Here is a 23,324-nt window from a genome sequence, read left to right as displayed (position 1 = left end):
CCCGCCTCCCCCCCGCCTCCCCCCCCGCGGCAGGCGGCAGCGCGCATGCGCGGCGAGCGGCGCGGAGTTTGAACTGCGGGCGGTTGGAGCTGGCGCCTGTGGCAGGTGGGGGCTGCGGCGGGACCCCCGGCTGGGCACCGCGCCGGGGCGGTTTCTCCCGACGGGTTTGGGGCCCCTGAGCCGGGAGGACCGCGGCTCCCTCCGCTCCCTCGGGTCTGCTGCGGGCGGCCGGCCGGAGGGCGCCGCTGTGGGGAGCTGGGGCGGGGGGGGAGAGGGGTGTCCGTGCCCGCAGCGGTGTCCGTGCCCGCAGCGGCGTGGGAGCGCCTGGCACTGCGGAGCCCGCGCGGCGGTGGCTTTGCTGGGCCAGCCTGCCCGGTAGTTGTGCGTTAAGGCCTCTCCCCCACCAGGCCTTCCTGGCAGAGCCAGAAAAAATCCACAACAAAACGGGTGGGGCCGGCGCCCGGGGAGCCGGTGCGAGAGCTGCGGCTGCAGCCCGCGCTGTGGTGACCCAGGGCTGCTGGCTCTGCCCTTCCTGAGCCGCCTGCCCCGGTTCGGGGGGCAAGAGCCAAGATCCCAGAGCGTTCAGCGATTTCTGCAACCCTTACCTGTCAGTTCCAGCTCCTCTAACCGCACCGCAGTCGTTACCGGGAGTTTCGGCTGTTTTGTAGCATCTGTTATTCTTAGGCACCATCACGCAAAGCATTTTTGTGGGAGTTCCTATGTCTTCGGTGTTGCTTTTGAATGCTGAGGGGGTACGTTTCACCTGGAGTCAGTAAGTTTCATTTGTAAATGCAAATACACTGTGTGCTTCAGAGGAGGTCTTGACATAGCTATGCAGAGATTTCTTCTTGGTACGCTGCACAGAGAAGTCAGTGACAAACAAACCTATAGGAAAATAGGGATGATTCTAACGTCCCAAGGAAGTGAGAGCTGAAGAGGGAGTGTGAATTGTGAATCGTTCTGGTTTACTGTGTCAGGAAAGCTGGGAAGCAAAAGATAGGCTCCAGCAATCCAGGAACATGCACGCATACTCAACCAAATCCCGGAGATTGTAGTAAAATTTCACATCTTCTGGGTGAAAAGTTGATATCTCCAACATATTGAGGAGAAAATTCTGCTTTTCATGGTTGTATTTCACTCGGAGCTAGGCGGTTTTGCAGTGTTGGTAGCTCTCATACTTGGAAGTGTACTAAAGTGTCATTTTTTTCAGTCCTAGTTGATAGGTAGAAAGGCTGCAGAAGAAACCAATTTTTTTAAAGTAGGAAGATAAGTGCTGTTATGATCCTCTAAAATCCGTATGCTGCCTTGCAGGAAATCACAACCTGTTTCCTGATTACACTGGCATACACAGACAAGTAAATAAACTGATAATCCACAAAATAAGCTCAGAAGAAAACTGTTGACTGTGTTTTGTTAACTTTCTGGTTATGTTAATTTTTGGATAAAAATACTATACAACATTTTATCAGGTAACTTTTAAATAAAAGGAGTGGGGTTTAATGTTGTTTGTGATTTTTTTTCTTCCATTTTTGATGAAAGAAAGGATGGAGTTTTGATACACTGTTTATGCACCTTCTGAGTATTGTATGGTCTTTTTGGGAGCAGGCAACTCCAAATGTTTTCCTCAAGTTACTTTGTTACCTTATACAGTATCCTTTTACAGTCTGTTTGTCAGGAAAATAATTTTTTCTTTTCTTGCAGGGAACCAGCTCTCTGATGTTCTTCAGCTGTCAGAGGCTGATCTGCTTTCTTGCTGCTTTGTAATGAAGGATTGGAACCCACGTGACAAATGAGTAAAATTCTTCAGTCTCAGTTGGCAGTCTGAAAGATGCAGCGAAGTCAGACTTCTAAGACCCCAAAGCAGCCTCTGCAAGTTCACCATAAACATCAAACCGATCTCTCTGCATGGCAAAAAGGAGGGAGAATTGACCCTGAAAAAAGTGTTCAGAATCATCAGTCTCCTAACGATCAGAAAAATGGCAGCAAGCCAGACTCTCTTGAGCAAGCTTTGAGCTTCTTTGAGAAAGGTAAGAGCAGTTTTAAGGTTAGGTACCTTGGACTGAAAAGGATAATAACTAAATTTTTAGTAACAATAACAATAAAATGATTTTACCTGCTGTTTTCTCTCTTTAATGCCTGAGCTTTGTAATAATTTTTTAATGCCTTAAAAGGTTTTCCCCTTTCTATTAATATATACAGAACCCAACAAAAAGGAATATATGTAAGGACCATGCAGAGAAGTTTAAAATAGTTAATTTTCAGTTCAGCTGTTTCATCCTTGTGTTTGTCATCTTTTTTTTTTTTTTCCCCCCTAGTTCAAGATAGTGTTTCACTGAAAAAGGACCACACTCTGCAGAAACACTTGACTACTGTGGAAAGCATTGCCTTGCAAAGAGGGTTACCCCCTGAAGGATTTGCTATATTGCTAAATGTGGCACTCAGTGGCAAATTTGGTAAAATGTTTATGTACTACTCGCATGTTTTCTGAGAACATCTTTTTCCCCTCTAGTCAAACCTGCTTGAGATAATGTGTTTACGGTGACTGTATTGTAGGTACTTATATGAAGCATAAAATCTTTCTGGAATGTTTCAGTGTAATTTCTGAGTTCATGCTAAAAATAACCTCAGTTCTTGCTACAGGGGAGTGATATCCAGAAAGACATTTCAGCTTGTTACAGATATTTTTTGAGAAGCTTATTTCCTTTGCTTGTAACTGCAGGTCTCTGATAGGCTTAAAGGGTGTCCTTAGCAGTCATTGTGTCTTTTTCCTTGTTGTAACTGTTTGTATAGGTTTCTTTGATCAAAATAATTGAACAAACACATAGTTGTGTTAGTGAGATTTGATAAATTTAAAATGTCATCCTAACAATCAATTCAGCAGTGTCAGTGCAGCCATTATGCTGCTTTCTTAGAAGTGGTGGCCAACATTGGTGCTTCTAAATAATGAAATATTCAATAAAAATAAAACCCCCTAAACTTCCCCCTCCCTCCAACCCTAGAGGAGCACACAAGATTTGTTTCCCACTATGCAAGTCATTTAGTGCTGTTCTTGATTTAAAATTACTAGCTTACCTCCAGAACATTAATCTGCTGATGTCTGACTGACAGTCATATAGACTTTTGCTGAAGGAACTGGTTGTTGAATATTACCAGAAAATTGTGTTACTTTTGGTTGTCTTGCCAATACTCGATATTCTGTTTTCTTTCTTTAAGTTGGGAAGAACTGTACCTCAAAAAAATTGAGAGATAGTCAAGTCCCTACTAGATTCTTGTGTGCTGTTAATTTAAGCAATGAAGCTTTGAATAATCTTGTCCAGAGGAAATTTTGACTGAAGCTGCAAAACCCTATTAAAGAACCTGGTACATGAGCACAGTCTTATTTAAAATTGTGTATTTTCCAGCTGATACACTGAATACTCATTTACTGAAGAGCCTGGTTCCAGCCTCAGTAATACCAGAAAATTCTGTGGTTTCATCTGTATCTTGGCTCTGTGTCGGCAAATGCTCAGGCAATGTCCAGGTAACTTAGTAAATGCTCACAGTAGTTATTGCTTCTGCACAGGGGTGGTGAGGACAGATTATTTTCAGGAAGCAAAAATCCTGGAAATACTTACCTAACATACTGTCATTTAGAAAGGTTGGCAGACACCCCCATTGCTGGAATGGCAGTGGGAACTGAAGAATGCTTTTTTTAAGTGTGATTGGAAGTTTGCACAGTTCCTGCTTGCCTTACGTATCTGAATTCCTTAGGAATGGTTTCTCCACCAATATTTCTGTGAAATACTTCAGCTATGTGAGGCATTCTTCACCATCTTCAGCAAGGGTATCCCATAGGTTCTGTGTACTTTGGCCATGGCAGCAGGACTTGACTTAACATTAGCAAAACAGTCTTTTGTCTTCACATAGTCTCCCCAAAGTTTACATCATAGAATCGTTTAGGTTGGAAAAAGACTTTTAAGATCAAGTCCAGCTGTTAACCTAACACTGCCAAGTCTACCACTAAGCCATGTCCCTAAAGCACCACATCTATGTGTCTTAAATACCTGCAGGTACAGTGCCTCAACCACTCCCTTGGGCAGTCTGTTCCAATGCTTGACCACCCTTTCCATGAAGAAATTTTTCCTAACATCCAGTCTCAACCTCCCCTTGTGCAATTTGAGGCTCTTTCCTCTTAATGAGTAGATAGCAAGTCCTATCACTTGCTACTTGGGAAAAGAGACTGATACCTGCCTTGCTACAACCTACTTTCAGGTAGTTGTAGAGAGCATAAGGTCTTCCATGAGCCTCCTTTTTCCCAGGCTATATTCCCCAAGTTCCCTCAGCTGCTTCTCATAAGATTTGTGCTCTAGGCCCTTCACCAGCTTTGTTGCCCTTCTTTGGATGTGCTCCAGTACCTCAATGTCTGTCTTGTGAGGGGCCCTCAGATCATATTTGATGGTTAGTGCATACTCGGATCTCAGCTGCTTTTTCCATTCTGATACGGGTGTTTGTGCTTTTGGCAGACTTTCTTCCATAGCTAAATTATTCCTATACTGCTCATCTGTAGCTATCTGGTTGTCCTTGAGAGTGGCGTGTAACCTTAATGGTTGTGTCTCTTAAATCAGCTAGTGATCGGTTGGTCTTGCTTTTGCCCATCACAATGTAATATGTCTTTTTTTCTTGCCTGCAGCTGCTTTTTTTAAAATGGCTGATCACAATGTTTGACTTCATTGATCACAAGGAACAAATTTATGCCCTCTACGGTTTCTTCTTTTCCTTCCTGCAAGATGAGAAGATGGTAAGGATAGCTGAAGAATATGTGGAATCGACAAAATAAACCTAAATGTTCATTAGTATGCATGTTAATACTCAAAGTAGTCTGGAGTAACTGTTGGTTAGAGGCTATTTTCTGATGGCTGGAATTGTTTTTTTCATTTTGCATTCTAAGATTGATGAGTAAAACTTAAATTCATAAACAGGGAAGTACTGTAGGGTTAATTTACTTTCAGTGCTGTGGTCTGGTTGTTTAAATATGTTTCCAAGCATTGTTAGCCTGCATCACAAACAGTGACAGGATATTCTGTCTAAATACCCAAGAGTAACTATGATGCTGCTGCAGTCTCTGGGATTGCCTTTTATATTGGACATCAGCAGGTGAAGTCTCCCACTCCTGGGGAGAAACTGATGTTTTTTTCTTTTAGCGTGAGGTATGCAGCACGTTTTATAGCAATATTTATTTAAAGGTGAAAAACTAAATGGTGTTCTAATGAATTGATTTGAGATATAGTTTAAATGAGAACAAGCAATCAGGAGATTTATGCTTTATGGCAACTATAAAATCCAGGTGCTGGAATATTAGAAGTGTTTGGATTCAGTTCATATTAAGATGGTCTTGGCAGTCATATGAGACAGAAATGAAATAGTTGATATTCTTTCAGTTTAGAATATTTTGTCATTAAGACTTTTAAAGTTCCTGAAGTTTGAGTTTTATTTCTTGGAAAGACTTTAATAGTTTCATGTTTTTATTAGTTATAACCTTTTCATAAAACTGATTTAAGTTCTTACTCTTTAAAACAGTATTTTCAAGCATGATGGACCAATTGGAAAGCATGCTGGAGTTGGTGTGAAACTAATTTAAGACCCTTACAGTCTCAAGTGTAGTTAGAAGCTCTAATTATTTTGATTCAAAGGTGCCTTTCTGTTTGAAAATGTAATTGTACTTTCACTGCTGGCTCCTGAGATATCTAGATTGGTTTTTGGAACATAATCAATATATGCAGTGAGCTCCAGTCTTACTATAGGGACTGTTCATAGTGCAGATAATATTTCTAAATAAAACTGACGTATGTGACGTGAAAAACATGCTGTTTCCTGAGGGGGGAAGTAGGGTATACTCTGCCCTAACGGGGACACAGTGCAGCCAACTGAATGAAACAGTATTAACTTGTGAAGCCTGTATGTTGCTTTTAGTGTATCCTGGTTAGCAGTCTGCACATGCAGGGTAGTTCATTGCTGCCTTTTCTTTGCAGTGCCCTTATGTCTGCCACCTGCTCTACCTGCTGACCAGGAAAGAAAATGGTGAGTCTATCCAATTATATGAGATGGAATACCGTTTTGTGTCTTATTCTTTTTGCTGGCGCTGCCTTTTCTTCCAATGGAGCTAATACAATGACTAGCCAATATATTGCTTTTGAGGCAAGGAAGCATGAGATGGTAGGTCAGTCTGATTTGTGTAACGCTTTCTGAATTGGAAACCTGTCTATTAGCCTAGAAAGACTGATTGGTTCTGATTGCTTTGCTGTGACTTTCTATAATAAAAGTGATATTGCATTTTTGCTTGAATGTCTGATAGTATTTTTTAAATCCATTATGTTCTTAATTGTATTTCCAGTCAAACCTTTTCGGATTAGGAGACTGCTTGACCTCCAAGCAAAAATGGTGAGTTTATTTTAGATCTTCCAGTGTTTGAACTGTGGTTAATAAGGCATTTTGTAAGACTGATGTCCTTACAGGATGGAGCAGCGTTGGCTAGTGTCTCAGGACAAGGTTAGACTTGGAATAGTAGGTTGTAGTCTTTGTAGCATCAAGCCTTGTCTATCTTGAATGTGCGTCCCTAATTCTCATTTGCGTTTTGCGAGCACATGCAATGGCATGCACAAAGCTATACATTTTATGGCTAGGCGTGGTAAAACCTCTGAAACAAGGGACAGCTTAATTTATGTATTACCACTTTTCATTTTCTATTCCTCTTCCTTTTTCTAGTAGTAACAAAAGCGACTGAGAAATAGAAGATTGTAGAGGATCTTGTCCTGTTTTTTTGTAAGAAAACCCGTATGTCCTGGTTTTTGCTGGGATAGAGTTAATTTTCTTCTTAGTAGCTGGTGCAGTGCTGTGTTTTGGATTCAGTCTGAAAATAATGTTGATAACACACTGTTTTAGTTGTTGCTAAAGTAGCGGTTACTCTAAGTCAAGGGCTTTTGAAATTTCCCGTGCTCTGCCAGAGAGTAGGTGCACAAGAAGCTGGGAGGGAGCAGAGCCAGGACAGCTGACCCAAACTACCGAAAGGGACGTTCCGTACCATGGAATGACATACTCTGTATATAAACTGGGGGAGTTGGCCGGGAAGCACCCATCGCTGCTAGGAGACTGGCTGGGCATGGGTCAGTGGGTGGTGAGCAATTGTATTGTGCATCACTTGTTTTTTGGTGGTTCCCGTCCCCCGTCCCCCCCCCCCCCTTGGGTTTTATTCCTCTCTCGCCCTCTCCTCTTCATTGTAATTATTGTTATTGCTACTGTTCCTATTTTATTTCAATTTTTAATCTGTTCTTATCTCAACCCATGTTTTTTACCTCCCACCCCCCCCAATTCTCTTCCTCATCCTGTTGGGGGAGAGAAGTGAGTGAGCAGCTGCGTGGTACTTGGTTGCTGGCTGGGCTTAAACCACAACACTATAACAGCGTGGTTTTGGAGCATTTAGACAGCTGAAGACTGTTGATTAAGTTCCTTTTTATTAGTTTTGACTACAGCAAGTTCCTTCTTCAGTCCCCTTCCTGTGATACTGACACAGTTCCTGTCCTTCATTTCATTTGCAGTTGTTCATGTACGGTTACTTACTGACATGTAGCTTTAGAAAGCTTTTAGTAATCACTGGGGGTTTTTTTGCTTCTAGAATACAGTATTCCATTTGTATATTAAATACATCCCCCACATTTTTCCTCTTGTGCTGCTATTTTACAGGGAATGCAGTCTCATCTGCAGGCTCTGCTATCACTTTACAAAATCTTCTGTCCTGAGCTGGTGACGATAACCCTTCCTGGGAAAGTGAAGGTAAGGAACTGGATTTAATCTATTTGGAACCAGTACTTACACCAGTATTTGTACCAAGATCTCCACTTAAGCTGTACCATGATTTAGTGGTGAAGATTAATTCTATTTACTCTTTTCACTGGAAAAATCAGACTTAATGAGGATTCCTTGTGTTTTCTTTCCTCTTCAGCACAATGAGATGATTTGGAATGGAATGGTATCCACTTTTATCCTTACGAGGATTACTTTAATCCTCCTTTTGGTGTTTTTGCTGGTTTTGACTTGTTTCACACAAAGTTAAGTTCTTCAGGAAACCAGGTGTCTTATTTGGACTAGGCATTGTTCAAGTTGCTCACTTTAAGTACAAATAACAATGGAAGTCAGTAAGTAACTTCCCACTTGAGAAGTCTATGCCATAAGAAAGAGAAAAAAGTGGGGAAAAAATATAGTAAGGTGATTTGTCAGAGCCTCAAGGTAACAGCAAAAAATTACTCTGCTTTTAGAGAGGCCTACATGTATGCTTAGCCCTTTGACCAAGTAGAACATATGTAGAAGAAACTGAATATATGTATAGGAAATTAGCAGCAAGACCTAAATTCTGCAACAAATTTTCTTTTGTTACTTCAATGGGATAGACTTAGGGTTTGTTTTGTTTTTTTGACTTTTTTTAGAAGACAATTTATATGTAGGCAAGTTGTGTTTCTATAAAAGAAAGCTTGTTAGATTTCAATCTGCTTATGTACTTTGCTGTATAAATTTATACTTAGCATTGTGCTGTCTGTTGGAGAATTTACATTTTTTGGCATGCACAGAAGTGAAATAACTAGCAACTAAAACCCAAGTACATCTTCAACTGTTTTTATGAATAAACTGTGTTGATTGTATAATAATAGCTTGATTACCTAGACCCAAACCAATCTGGATACTTTTATGATGGCTTGGCACTTGATTGGGATTTAAAGGCTCATTGTAATTGAAGTGACAAAACGTTTTGTGCAGAAAAGGTGTTGGGTTCATTTTTTCAGTTTTCTTTTTAGCAGTAGTATCTACATTAACTTGAGGACTTGATTACTCATGGAATCGTTCTGTTTGGTGGGTATCACTGATGCTGAATTTGGGAAACTTTCCTAGCAACTTGCAAAAGCATACCTTGGTCATGTTTTATTTCAATGTATACTTGAGATTTAATCTACGAACTGATGATTGATCTCAATGAGGATTATAAATCAGAAGTGCTGGAGATTTCTTCTGAAGAAGGGGACACCAGAAGGAAATAAAAGCATAACTTGAGTTGTAGTCATAAAAGGTAATGAAACTGAGGAGTGATGAGAGTTCCGTGCTGTGAAAACCTAGCCTCTTGGTCTGTCAAGCAGAGTTGAGTGTATTACACATACTGTGGTGATGTTTATTAGGCTAGAAACTGATCTTTCTGTTGCTTTGCTTTAGTTTGACTTCTTGTATAGATATCTGATTTATATTTTCAGACTTATTTCAAGAATTCAGAGGGCCCATGGAAAGCAGCAATCAATGCAGTAAGGCAAAGAAACAAACAGAACTCTCCAGTGCCCCGGCTGCTGTTCTTAGGCACAGTTCAACTTCGGTCACGAAAAAGGGTAGGTTATGGGCCTAAGGTAGACCCTAGAAGGTGTCAAGTAGCTACTTTAATTATGAATATTGCCAAATACTGGGAGTCAGGCTTTATTTCAGCACTGGGAAGGGTGGAGTAGCTATACAGAAATGCAGCATTCCCATTATAATGAAAGCCTGGATACCTTTTTTGCAAAAACCAGGGTCTTTACAGGAATGCTGGTCACAAGCATACCTGATTGCATTGGAAACTGAGTCATTGCTATTCATTTATGTTTCTTTTCTACAGAAATGGAATACCCAGTTGATTATACCTGCAAACAGTACAAACAAAAATGATTTAGAAGAGGACAGGGAAAAAAAACATGTTGATTTGTACAGGATGAATGAGTCTTTTCCAGTGGAGCAGCTACAGACCTTTCCTCAGCTCCTACAAAATATCCACCGTCTAGAGGTGAGTTTCAGGAAGGTCTTGGTAAGCTCACTGAATGTTTTCAGAGATCAAACTATATTCCTCTATGCCCTGCTTATATGTGAAGAGTGTGTGGACTACCTAGTTCTAACAGCATCTAGTCCTACCTGAGGGTCAGAACTCATCTGGAGTTGGTCTTGTCACTGGTGTATATACTCCAATAACAACTGGAGATGGTCTTGTTACTGGTAAAAGGACTGGACAACTGATAGAATGAGATTCTCTAGCAACTTGCTGATGTAAATATTAAATAACTTTTTCTTGATTTCTCTTGCAGTTTCCTTCCCAGATGGGTTCAGTGCTAACAAACCCTTTATTGCTTCACTATATGAATTGCATCAAAGATGAATCTGTTTTCTTGAGGCTGTACTATTGGATGAGCCAGGTTCTTCAGGAAGGTAGGAGCTTGGTATTACTTTGCATGGTAGGGAGGTAAAGATTGTGTGAGGCTTGTCACCTTTCAACAATGGTACTGTGCTATTCAGTCTTATAGTGATAATCACATAGGCTTATAACAACTGGAGGAAAACTGGATTTTGTTTCTGATTGTTGTTCTTGCTGTGTTCATATTCAAATACAGTATGCTTTCTGATTTAGAATGCACCTGGTGTGTGGCTGATAATTACCAACATGAAGAAGAATTCAAGGACTTCCTGGAGACTGTCTACAAAACAGAGTGCTTTTTGCAGGTAAGTGCCCGTTTTGTGTAAGCCAAGGAATTCACAGTCTTGTCGTAACACACTTTTGGGACTTACCTGTTTCCTGTAGTATCTCTGAGAAGTGACATTGTCTCAATTAATAAAAATACATATTCTTAGAGTAGGTCGATTTTTCTGGAGATGGCCTTGTTTCCTGCAGGAAAAAAAATTTGAGAATGATAATTTGAATGTCCTGGTGAATTGTATGGCAGGAAGGAGGTGTAAGCCCCTTTTCCAGGGTGAAGTGAGGCTGGCAAGGTGCAGGCATATAAGATGAATTTTTGAATGTTCATCCTCTGCTTTGTAGGAGGGATTTTCTTCCTGTGAAGAGTTCCTGTATAGGAGCCTTCCTCTCTGGGACGGCTTCTCCTGCCGATCACAATTCCTCAGGCTTGTGAGTTGGATCCCCCTTAACAGTTTCTCTGGTATGTGTTGTACATCCTTTGGGTGAGGCTGGACAGTGTCTGATCTTGGGGGATAAAATTTGTGCACAGATTATCATACTGGTTTCTCATTTTTTTCAGAAATGAAGTCACATCTCTATGATCCTCTGGCACAGCTCTTTTTCACATCATCCCTTTACTTTAAGGTAATTTAAGTGAATGCAGTGGCTGTTTATTCTAGTTGATATTGCTGTCTGCACTTAGGTGTAGCAGTCTGAGGCATTGTATAGGGGACTTCTTTTGGGGAAGTCTGTGCCCAAATAAGGGTAAAATATATACTTACAATGTAACTTCTTCAGGAATTTGAGTGCCTTTGAGATTTTCTTTTTTGACTGGAATTAAACTAGGGCACTGGAAATAAAAAGAGCTGGTAGTATGCAAGACAATAGCTGGTTTGGTTTATTGCAATTTTAACTCAGTATTTGAAACTCACATTCGCCAAGAAAAGCTATGTAATGCATACATTCAGATCAAGGGGACATGCAATTATCTCACTAAGAAACTCTTGGTATCATTCCTTGTATATGTCAATTCTCATGGCATTTTTTATTTAGTGTAATTCACTTATATAAATTGCTGTCAGCCTGTTTTCTTTTTTGTCTCTTGCAGTGCAGTGTTCTTGAGAGCCTCAAAGAGCTGTTGTGTAACTGGTTAAATTGGCATGTGATTCATCTGAATTCAGAGTCTGGCTTTCAAGTCCATTCTTTGTAAGTTTGTCTGAAATAAGTGCGATACAGTGCTCTGTACATTGTTCACTAGTGTATTTATATATACGTTCTAGCCCTATTATCTAGCATAAAGACTGACTTAGCATAAACATTACAGCATTATTAACCTTCTATATTGTAAACTACCTTGTCAATCCTGTTTGTTCTTTTTTTAGAAGTATTTCTGTTGACATTGAAAACTGAAATGTCCAGAGGTCAAAATCCTTGTAACACTAGCAGCTGACATGTTTATAATATTGGTAACAATGTGTTAGTGGGTATACTGAAGAGCAAATGCATGTTGCTGAATGCCTGGTGCAGCAAAAGGATAATCTTCAGTTTCTTGTTTACCCTTCTTTACCGTTTGCAAAGAGGTGTGTATACTAACATTGCATCATGCCATTGCTGCAGGAATACCACTCTTTCTGGACTAGTGAACACAGTGGCTGAACTTGTCCACTTTGTCGGATGGATCTCTACTGTTGCGTTGCGTTTGGAAAATAATACTACTTTCTTGCTGTACTTCATCTTGGATTTCTATGAGACCGTATGTATCCCATTCATTTTGACTTTCAAAATCCCAGTACTCTAAAGACTGTTAGCACTTTTACAGCTAGAGCATGAAAACACCTTCCTCACTATAATTTACAGAACTTTGTGGTTAAATGCAAGAATGTTCCCAATACTTGGTAGATCTACAGGTGATAGCTGCTGCTGCTGCTGCATCCATAGGCAGAACAGAATACACTGCTGGAAAGTGGCTAATCTTAAATTAGAGGTGAACTATGAAAGGGAAGTAACAATATGGCATAACAAGTTTAAAGCTAATTTATAGAAAAGAAGAACGTTCAGTTCAATTTCAAACAACATATCCTGATATTTTTTCTTAAATGTTCCCTTAAAAATTGAAGGTTTTTTCAGTTTGTCCTGTAGACAAACTAAGAAGCATAAAATAGGCTTATGCCTATTCTGTAGCTTCCTCACATCCTCTCTGTAGATGTGCTTACTGCCACGTGAACTCCAGCCATGCAGCTGTTGCTTCTACAATTTGAATAAAATTGTGATGAGTAGAAAAAACAACGATAGTTCTGGGATCTACTTGTGACTAAAATGTCTGTTAAAAATGCACAAAACTAATGGGCAACAGCACTTGTTATAAGGCTGTGTTAAAATAAATGAATATTCATTTTTATGGAAATATACAGGGAGTCATGCACCCTTGGATATATGATTATTGGTGCTCTAGCAGACAACTAGGATTTTAATTTTTTCTTGACATTTTGCTTATGTATTCAGAACTCCCAGAGATTTCTAAAATCATGCAGCTGAGATATTAAGTACAAAGTCTAGCTTTCTGAAAATATCAGTAATTCAGTTAAATTACAAATATCTGCCTATGCCTTACATGGTATAGCTGTACTGAGGGCAGGAGGAAAGGTGAAGGTCTGGCAAACAATCTGGTGAAAAATCTGTTAGGAGGGTAAGGGAAGGAGTCTTAAAACAGTTGTTGTGCCTAATCTAACAAAATGTAAAAAGTGCCCATCTTTGGGATGGCGGGCTGTCACAGATTAATTGTTATGGTCTGAATGGTAGTAACTAGATAGGCATGTTCTTAGAACACTGCTTGTCTGAGAATGATGCATACCTTTGGGAAAAATTACTGTGGCTAAGCTATAGAGGACGTAATGTGTTAAGTTACAGCAATCGCTTTCAGTGTCGTCATAGCTGAAGATCTTGTAAAGTCTGCAGAAATTATTTTAAAATGTCTTTTTTACTTGAAACTCAACCTTAAGTTCTAAATATAAGTCTGATGATAAACCCATGTTTTATGGCCATATCGCCTTTTCTTAGAACAAAGCTTCATTGTGTGTTCATGCAATTCCAGCAAGGTCAAATAGAAAGATTTAATTTCCCAACTGGAAGAGATGTACGGTGTGTTTGGCTTGCTGGTATTGGCAAACCAGGTTAGGAACAAGGTCAGGTTTAAGTGCAATCCCAGCTATATATATTTCAGAATGATCCAAAAGATCAGGAAAAAAAAAAATAAATGGCTGCTACGTTTTTACTTGGATCCTGGGTAGTTTTGTCTCTGCAAGTAACAGTGTCAAAACATATGGCATACCTAAATGGTTGAAGCAGAGACTGAGACATTCACCAGTGTGTGTCTCATACTGAGAAGGAAACAAAGGGAATTGCTTCACCCTGGCCTTCCCTCCTAGGTGAAGCTGATAGCACTGGCTGGAACGCAGTGTCATGCTGTCTTTTGCTCTTAGATGCTTTGGGATTTGTTAATGGCTGTAGTAATCTGCCTGGATTTGCTTCATTCCTGCAGGTGTGTGACATGTATCTGGGGTACAATCTGCCTTTGTTGATAATGCCTCCTGCTGGAATTTTCTATCCAGCTCTTCTCAGCATGGATTCTGTCAGCTTGAATCAGCTCTGCTACATTATGTACAGGTACTACAAATGCTGTGAGCTGTAGGGACTCCTTGTCTTCTCTTTCAGTCTGTTGGAAATGAAATTACTCTGTTGTAAAATCTGAAATTACTTTTTCTTACCATGCAAGGCAAAGGTGAAAGTTCCAGTTGTGTCCAGCTTTCATGATACAGGATTTTATAGCTGTAGTTCCTACTCTTTTTTTTTTTTGTCTGTTATCCAAAATAGCAGGATTGTGACCTCTTTCCTAGTATTATTTCCATATCTTTCATATGTGAAGAAAGGAGTTCCCATATTGCTTTGAGACAACTTAAGTCAGCCAGCTGGAATCACTAGTAGTTACTATACAGCTTCTCACTCCTGTGCTTTGACCACTAAACTTGATCTTTTCCTTACAAATTCTGTAATGTGTGCTGATTAGGAAGTAATTCTGCCACCTCCAAACCCTGGGAATTTGGGATTGCCTTATGTTGTCTGCAGGTCCAAACACCAGCAGTGTTTAGCGCTCTGTAGGATCCACCAACATGGCTGCTGTGCTTGGCCTTGTTGTTTCCAGTGGTTGCATCTGAGAAGAAGAGTAGCCAATTGCTGACAGCTGGCACAGGGCTCTCCATGTGGCTTTTTCTCAAGGAGTCTGCAGGGTAATTAACGTGACAGGATGATCTCTGGGAAATAAGAGGAGCTAGTGCTTATTATATAGAACAACTGTCAAGTTGCATTACTTCCAGTGGCTTCTGTTCCTCTGCTTAGTGAATGAAAATGTCCCTTCTTAAAAATAGGCTGCATTTTTCTGCTGATTTTTAAGGCTGTATGTTAATTCTTGCATATATTATCTTTATGAAGGTGACTGTCCCAGGCAAACCAGGGATGTTTCAATCATTTAAGAGATTAGTATTATGGGATGTCTCCCTACTCTGTCTGGAAAGGGTGGGTCCATGCCAAATTGATAAAGTCACTTTCAGTTATTTTTTCATATGTCTCTCTTTTTTTACCAGTAAAGATTGGTAATCTCTCCTGTGGAGGAAATAAGCTTTCTTAATACATTCCTCCAGCTTTTTTCAACACTGGTAGGTAGTAAAAATTTGCTAACTTTGTGGTTTTGTTTTTTTTTTTCAGGTATCGAACCAACTTGGTGGCTGCAAAAGAAAATGAGCTGAGTAAACAGGTATGTGCTAGAATGAACTTAGCAAGGAAGCTGGGCTGAATGCTGATGGCATCCTTTTAAGGACTGGGGAAAGTACACAACTGCTTTGAGGATGCTATTTATTAATTTGTGTTCTTGTCCCTCAGAAAATACTGCAATTCAAGTTCAGCAGGCAGACATACCAAGAGTACAACCAGTATGTCATAGCTATGGTGGGTTGTCTGTGGACATCCAGTGTATTCCAGAAGGATGTTCATCCTCGAGGTCTTCGTATGGATGATGAACTGCTGAAGAAAACTGCAGTGCAGGAATTCAAAACCAGCTTTAACATTGTCTACCATCCAGCCCTGATGGGCTATGCTGTCCACTTCCTGCAGCAGGTAATGGTGTAGGTCAGCAACTGGGCTTTTGGCAGCACCAGATGTACTGTCTTGACAGTTTCTCTAAAGAAGTGTTTCTCATTCTACTGGCTGACTTGTAGTCAACTGAGCTTTCAAAAGCTGTTATGGCATTCTGTGTTTTTGTCAGATCAGTGGCACAATTTGAATAGTCTGTTTGCATGGTATGAAAGCATGAATGTGACAGTTTTTAGATCTGAATTTGTGCTTATGATAATTTTGAGGATAGAACTAAAATAGCTAAATAAAGAAATAAATAATTCAGTATAAGCATCCCGGTACTGTCCTGCCCCACAAAATATGGAGCGTGACCTAAACATTTAAATTTCAGGAAGTCAAGAAAGAAGTAGTTGAATTGTATTCAGGTGCACGCAGTTGAACTTTTTAGCAGTGCTTTCTGGTTCTTGCAGTAGCTTTTGAGAATGGCTTATTAAACAAGAAATACAAGTAACTACTTCAAGTACAGGAGTGAGATAATATGGTACTGTCTTGTATTGTCTGATACAAGCTCTGCTAGTAGCAGTTGTGAATTCCAGGTGTCATCATGTGTCCAATGCAGTTACTGAATAGTGGAGGGAGCAGCTTGCCAGAGTTGTTTCAAGATGTGCATGCTGCTCTGAGAAATTGGGTCTTGTAGGCCATCCAAAGGGTGCACAAAGATACCATTTTTTTGAGGAACACTGGCGTGCTGAAGGTGTGCGTAGGTGTGATTCCTGAAATGAAGCAAGGGAAACTTAAGGTTAAAGTTGAAGCAAAGAATGCTCGTTAGGAACACTTCACAAATTTGCCTTCATTTATATACTCAGTGTCCTGAACATAGGTAGTTTGTCTCTTACTGCTGATTAAACTAAAGTTTTGTCTTTCCCAGAGGAGACTTATTTTATTTTTGTTCTATACAACTTCTTTTCCTTGGTGTCTCTACTGTTGTAGCAGAAGTTTTTCATGTCTTTTGTCTAATCCTTTCTGTTTTGAGGTTTCTTGTAGCTTTTGTAAGTTAAAAAAGAAAACAAAACCAAAGCAAAAAACACAGCAAAACATACCCAAACCAAATAAACAAACAAAAAAACCTCTCCAAAACTTTCTGATGGAGAACTTTTGCATTCTTCCTACTTCAGAACCAAGAAAGAGGTATTGCTTAGCAACTATCACAGATCTGTCTCAAGACAGGAAAAACTATTTAGCTGCAGTGCCATCTTTTCTTAGATACTGTGCTGAGCACCAGAGGGCACTGCTCTGCAGCACACTCGGAGAACACAAGCAATAATTTAATGTCAGTAGATTCTCTCCTCTTGCTCTTTCTCATTGTTGGGAATTATCTATCTAATGTTTTGAGGGGGTGGCTTTTACACTGTAGAGAGACAATGGTTAAAGATACCTATAAATAGTCTCTGTTGCTATCCAGTAATGCTGCAGCACAGGGCAAGAGGGTCTCCATATTGTTACCACTTGTGGGCACGCTGATGGTAGAAGCCCATTCTGAAGCATGATTTAAAATTTCCCTGAAGTTCTTTGCACACTTGCAATTCTCAGTTTAGGAGTGGGCTAAGCAGAGGCCCGACAACTCTGGACATGCTTTTTATCTGATTTGATACTATTTTTATTCCCTCTCCTTAAGGCTTGGCCAGATGATACCACCTTCAACTTCAGTTTAATCAAGGTAAGATTTTTCTTGGTTTAGTGAAGCAAAACCAGGCAATTTTCAAGGCATCACCATTAGTGATGGAATGAAGGCTTTAATATCCATGTTCATTTGGTTCCTGACATGTTCACTGTTGATCCAGTAGACTTTGCTCATTTTAGAACTGGGATTTATAAACATCTTAATATTAAATAAAAGTTCACGATTTGTCACGTTCAGGCTAAGAATGTGTAATACATAAGCAAAAAGTTTGGATATTTAGGAACAGATGGATGTTGTCAAACCGGAAGACGGTATTTGCAGACCTTTTCAGACTGGCTTAAGAGACAGACAACGCTATGTTCTGCACACCTGACTATTCTTTCTGGTTTTGTAGGGAAAGAAGTGGAACTGGTATCTGGAATATCTCTATGCGCAAGGTTTAAAAGGCTTGAAGGTCTTTATTGAAAGCAGCATCAATCGTGTTTCCCAGGCCTCTCACAGTAAAGCAGGGAGTGTGAAAGCGTGACCCTGGGACTTGCTGGAGCCTTTTAACTTCTGGAACAAGAAGGGTATATAGTGAACTGTGTCACTAATTGCTCTGTTTCTTTCCTCTGGGAAAGAATGAATTCCCCTTGTCTGCATTTTTGTACTGACATCTATTTTAGGGAAGCGAAGACACTGAAGGAATGCTTAGGCTGGCTTGGTTCACTGACACTGAGCTCCCTCTTTTCCTTGCTGAACTTCTCTGATCTGAAGCTGCTGACCTCATCCACATTTTTTCATCTTCATTTTTATTTGCTGGAGTATCTGCTCCGATTAAGAAACAGACATCTTCCATCTCAAAACTGCAATGAACCATGTCGCTTCATTTATAAGTAATGTTGATCCCTGACCTGCTTTGCATTCCTTGACAGTAGATTATAAGAAACAATTTAATCAGATTTTCTGGGATACCATATATATACCAGATTGGAGCACTAAAAGTTTCCCAGTTGCCTGTGTATATACTGGCTTTTAACAGACTGGCTTTGACCAAACTGACCTTTCTGAACTTCACTTCCATTGTGAAGCTTCCCAAAGACCTTTTTGCTAACGTACTTAAAATGTTCTTCTAACGCAGCTGGAAAATTTGGTGCTCAGTTGATGGCTTAGCAACGATTTGAGCATTTGAACAATGTTGCCTCTAGCTCATCGTTTTCTATTAAGTGCAAATGTAGCTTTCCTTTTCATGTTTTTAGTTCTGTACATGTTGTATATGTGTGCATATATATAATTTATATTCTGTAAAATGTTTCCAACATGCCATTTTATTTGAACACTGAGTTAGAAGTTCAGAGAAGCTGAACTTGAGTCTCATATTTCACTGTTGTAAAATGGAATTGTAACCACTTGAAAGATGGGTCAGATTACATTGAATTTTGCATTGTGAATCTGTACTTTGGTCTAGTAAAGGGATCAGTCCTGAGAGTGACTCCAGAGCCACTAAGGATGTGTTTGGTTTCTTCATCCTCTTAAAATCAGACTGGCTCTAGGTTGAGTACCGTACTTGGCTCAAATAGATGATCTGGTTAATATGCATATTATATTCTCTCAAGAGAATAAGAAAATTTTTCAATAAAGACTGAATGAGAAATTTGCGAGATCCACTTAGACTAAATATCGCCCTTTCTTATTTGACTGTATTATTTCAGCTACTGTAAGTGCTGCTTGCTCACTTCTGTCAAGAGAAAGATCTTAAAAAATCATGATTATATTTTCAACGGGGGAAGCTCCACAAATTACAAATTCCTCTAAGTGGATATGTTTCAAGATGTGGCCCTAACATATGATCAGTTATCTCCTTTAAAGGCTGGTACTGTTGTTTTGGACCAGCTCAGCTTGTTGGCTGAGGACTATCTTACCATCACTGGCTGGCAGTTCCTATTAATAGTGTTGCCTATTGTTAGACTCCTTAAAGGTTTTGGCTAAGGACCCAAGAAGGAGAGCTCTGTAGCTCCTATTTTTCTATGAAGCTACTTCCAGGAAGGTATTGGAAATGCTGGCACTTAAGCTGGAAAGCCTGCATACTGCGTTCCTTAAGGATCCTTAGCATTTGTCCTTACACCATACAGTTGTCAGGTGTTGACCAGACTTGTACTTCCATATTGCTGCACTGTGGTTCTGTATAGGAACGGGGTGGAGGGATTGACAGCCCTAGGAAAACGTGAGGTGGAGACATGGACCCAGTTATAATCTGTGTATGGTAGGCTCAGTCAGTGGGGAAAGGAGCGCAAATACAGAACATCTCAAAAGCATTAAGTTCGAGCCAGGAAGAGGGTTCACATTACCTGGATGCTGTTTGGAGTTCCTACACAAGGAGTGGAACTGTAGCATTCCTGTCAGACTGGAAGGTGCTGCCAGAGGCTTCATTTCAGTTGTGAAAGGTGCCTAGATTCTTAAGATTGTGTGTGATTTATGTAAATGTTTTTAAAGAGGCTTATAGCAGAATCCTTTAGGGTATACTGAATGTTGCATGGTTATTGGTCCCTTGAGGCTGGTGTTTGGCTCAGAAAACTCAGGGTCATGTTATAAAAGACTGTTGTTGCAGCATCACAGGTCTTTTATTATACCCTGTGTTACAAAAGTCTTTAAACAAATTGTGTATGATGTAGTCATTCAAGTGCACAGGCTGCACACTTAGAGATGCAGAAATAAAGTAGCAGGACAGATAACTTTCCCTTAATGTCAGCTTTGTTGGTCAAGACAGCTGTTTAAAATCCTTGAAGATGGATCATCTGAGATGACTTTTAGCCTCATTGTACATAGTATTTCTTGTCTTTCACATCTAGACATTTTTTCTTCTTTTTTTTTGTCTCCAAATACTGACTTTGCTAACATTCCACTTGACTGGAAGAATGGCCCTTTTAGGGAGGAATGTGCTGCTGTACCTCTTCTTTCCTCCCTATTCACTCTTTACCATCCAATTACCATGGTAAATTTTGTAGAGTATTTCCTATTACAAGCACTTGCTGAAAGACTTGGCTGACCACAGCACCTTTTCTGAGGTCTAAAATGGAGATAGCCAAGACCCATGCTTTTCCTGGTGAGTGACATATCAGTGATTTACCTCTAGTGCCCGTTTCTACCTGTTGTAAGGTGCCACCTGTATGTTTATACTATGAAACTGTAGCAGAAACAACTGTTTTGTGGTACTATTTGATGGGAACAATGCAGGATGAAAAGTTCATTTAAGACTCATGTTTGCGTTGTCAACCAGCACCCCAGAATAAGTTTAGGTCAGGCCTGCAACCTCCTTCTGAGGGGGTTATATTCAACATTATTCACTAGGAAGAAAGTGCATGCTTTCTGGGCGTTTGGGTCTGCTCTTGGGTGCATTTTTTCTTTCTGGAGGATGCTGTTTCAAGGTCTACGTTTCTAGTATCAGCTGATCTCAGGGAATGCTGGTTAGTGCTTTGTCTTCCCATGAGTAAAAGCTGATTTGCTCTTGTTCCTGTCTGTCCTCCCTTCTCGGGAGGCTTCTACATGCTTTCAATTTAGGGGGTTTGTAATATTACAAACAAGCCAGGGCAGTGATAATTTCAATTTAACCATGTTCTGCAGCTTTTCTAGCAGCCTGTTTAGATGCTTCCAGAAAGTGAGGCCTTTCCCTTTAGAGAAATCTCTGAGTGGGTATTAGGATTTCAAAGTACAAGACCAGAATCCTGTCCGGGGTAAGCAGGCATAGCTCCACTAATTTCTAATGGATCTCTGTTGACTTGCACCAGCTGAACATCTGGTCTGCAGTTCGCAGAACCGAAGCCATTAACCCCCTCCCCTGGCAGACTGCATCTGAAAATGCAAACGCCTCGGGCTAGAGTGAAGCTGAATCCTTTTTCTGAAGCCATGTTTGCTTTATGTTTCTGTTAATCATTATTTTGTGGGGAGAGACTCGTTGCTGCATTTTTATGCGTTGGGGGTGTTGCCCTTTTAAAGAGAAGCTGCTCTGAGAGAGTTAATTTCAACCTGGTTTCAGCTGGAATGAAGAACTGGTTCCTCTATCCCTGCTTTCTATTCTCTTGTTGGCCTACTTCCCTCTGCTTGCATTTTGCATTCCTAATGCCATGAATAAATCAGGACCCAAGGATTTAGAAGGTGGTACAGCTGTAGCCACTCAGAAAATTGAACCTCTGAGACTTGTACTGCAGCTCTAACAACTGCCAATATGTGTGCTCCTGAACACTTCTAATAACGTTTAACTGGTACCAAAACAAAATTCACTTTGCCCTTTTTATATAATGTTTCAGTTGGGGTTTTTTGCCTCTACCAAGCATCTCCTCCCTTGGCTCTCTTCGTCTTTTAGTTAAAACTTGGTTATAAGCGCTTTAGGGCAGGGCAATTGCCTCCTGGCTGCTGTGACAAAATGGTTTATCGCAAATCTTTGCACAGAGGAAAAAATAAGGGAAACGGAGGAATCTGACCTGGCTAAAAGTACATCACAGAATCACAGTACAGTGAAACTCCTGCCTAATTGTAGTCCTAGATCCTCTGATAACTCATCATTAATAATACACACTGGACTGCTTTAATTTGTAGTGCTGTGGCTCCTGAGAGTGTGCGAGGGAGTTCTTTATGTGCTCTTTAGTCAGAGCATACATCCAGTCTGGGTGAAGAACAACAGGCGTAGGTAGCAAGCTTGTTCTGGAGGGTGAATATCTTGGAAGAACTGAGTCTCCAAGTATTTTCTTCTAGGAAACATTTATGTTCCTATGGCTTTCCCTCGTTATGGCTCTGCTTTTTAAAATAAAAATAATTATTTTGGTCTGAAGCTGGTTTGATTTGATTTCACCAAACTTTGCTTTTGACTAAGAAGGTCTTTTATGACCACCTTCATGTATGGTGTAGTTTTTGGCACAGGATTCCTGAGAACTGTATCTAGCTATTAGACCTGCCCAAGTAACTGCCAAGTAATTATAGTTGGCAAGGGAGGTACTGAAGTACAGAAATAATGTTGGGTAAAGTGCACATCTTGTGATGCTGCTTCATTTCTCTGCTTGGCTTCCTGTCTTGTAGGACTAAAAAGTCTGCATAGCAGAGGGTAAGATTAAAAGGAGCCTTAATTATTTTGGCATCTAATTTCCATTTTCAAGTTCACTTACAGTCTTGCACAAACGTAGAAAAACTGAAACAGTTGGTCTTCAGAAAAAGCTGCACGTACCTTACACAGGTTCTAAATGCTATATTAAGCTTGACAGTTTTTAGAAATATGTATGCTCAGATGTGATCCCATTCTGCGGCTTGATGAGTGAACATGCATCAGACAAGCTTTGGTACCTGCCAGAAATATGACACAAAATGGACTGTTCCAGTACAGACTTGGTGATGGGATATTAAGTCACTGTGATGTGGCTGAGATTCCAAGCCTCAGGCACTGGGGTTAGGTACAGAATGCAAGATGCGTTTGAAAATTGTATTTTCTGCCTAAATCATTTGGGGTCTTCCTTTAAAGAATTCATTGATAAGCTTCTTGTAAATATGCATATTTTTATATGTAGCTGTGTCCCCATCCAATTTGACTCGCTCTGCTCCAGTGTCGGGGCTGCCTGTAAGCCTTGAGTGTGATTTCTGTGGGAAGTGGCTGCTCTCTCCAGGCTTGCTCCCAACTCTCTCTCCAGTCTCTAGGCCTGTAACAGCCCCATCGTGGTTTGTTGTACACGGATCGCTAAGCAGTTTCTTTTCTCCTAGGGCACCTCTGTTCTATGTGGAAGTGAATCTTCGGCAGCTCCTGTGTGATTGCTTTCCTGCTCCTTTGTGTGCATGGCCCAGCAAATAAGGAGGGGGGTGGAAAGCACATTGTAAATGTGTTGACAGCATTTTAAGAACAAAACAGCTCCTGAAAACTGCCTGTCTGCCTTCTCCTTCTGTCCTGCATTTTTCTTTGCTTTCTTTTCTACCATGTTCTCCTTTTTTTTTTTTCTTTTCCTTTCTTCATCTCTCCCCTAAATTTTCTACACTCTTTTGACACCCACCTCTCATTCTTTTGGTGCTCTTTGCTCT

The 23,324-nt window shown here is 40.4% G+C and overlaps 1 protein-coding gene across 3 annotated transcripts; it reads left to right on the top strand.

The window, feature by feature from the left end:
* The first annotated feature begins 39 nt into the window (after positions 1-39).
* On the top strand, positions 40-18,933 carry CENPI (centromere protein I). Of its 3 annotated transcripts, XM_040614210.1 has the most exons (21): positions 40-105; positions 1,702-2,027; positions 2,316-2,453; positions 3,402-3,520; positions 4,670-4,777; positions 6,009-6,057; positions 6,371-6,417; positions 7,717-7,806; positions 9,270-9,398; positions 9,662-9,826; positions 10,122-10,242; positions 10,442-10,533; positions 10,850-10,967; positions 11,067-11,131; positions 11,595-11,692; positions 12,104-12,239; positions 14,025-14,149; positions 15,245-15,293; positions 15,419-15,652; positions 17,286-17,327; positions 17,686-18,933. In XM_040614210.1, exons 2-21 carry the CDS (start codon positions 1,829-1,831, stop codon positions 17,815-17,817), a joined length of 2,256 nt encoding a protein of 751 aa, XP_040470144.1. In that variant the 5' UTR covers positions 40-105; positions 1,702-1,828; the 3' UTR covers positions 17,818-18,933. The 3 variants fall into 3 exon arrangements, with proteins under 3 accessions (XP_040470144.1, XP_040470146.1, XP_040470145.1); XM_040614212.1 differs by lacking the exons at positions 15,419-15,652; positions 17,286-17,327; positions 17,686-18,933 and adding an exon at positions 14,609-14,769 and having other exon boundaries at positions 15,245-15,266; XM_040614211.1 differs by lacking the exons at positions 15,245-15,293; positions 15,419-15,652; positions 17,286-17,327; positions 17,686-18,933 and adding an exon at positions 14,609-15,233.
* Positions 18,934-23,324: the final 4,391 nt, after the last annotated feature.

The sequence above is a fragment of the Falco naumanni genome, chromosome 14 (genome assembly GCF_017639655.2).
Source record: "Falco naumanni isolate bFalNau1 chromosome 14, bFalNau1.pat, whole genome shotgun sequence".
NCBI lineage: Eukaryota > Metazoa > Chordata > Aves > Falconiformes > Falconidae > Falco > Falco naumanni.
Note: the sequence above shows the minus strand (reverse complement) of the source record. Positions and strands in the feature narration are given on the sequence as shown.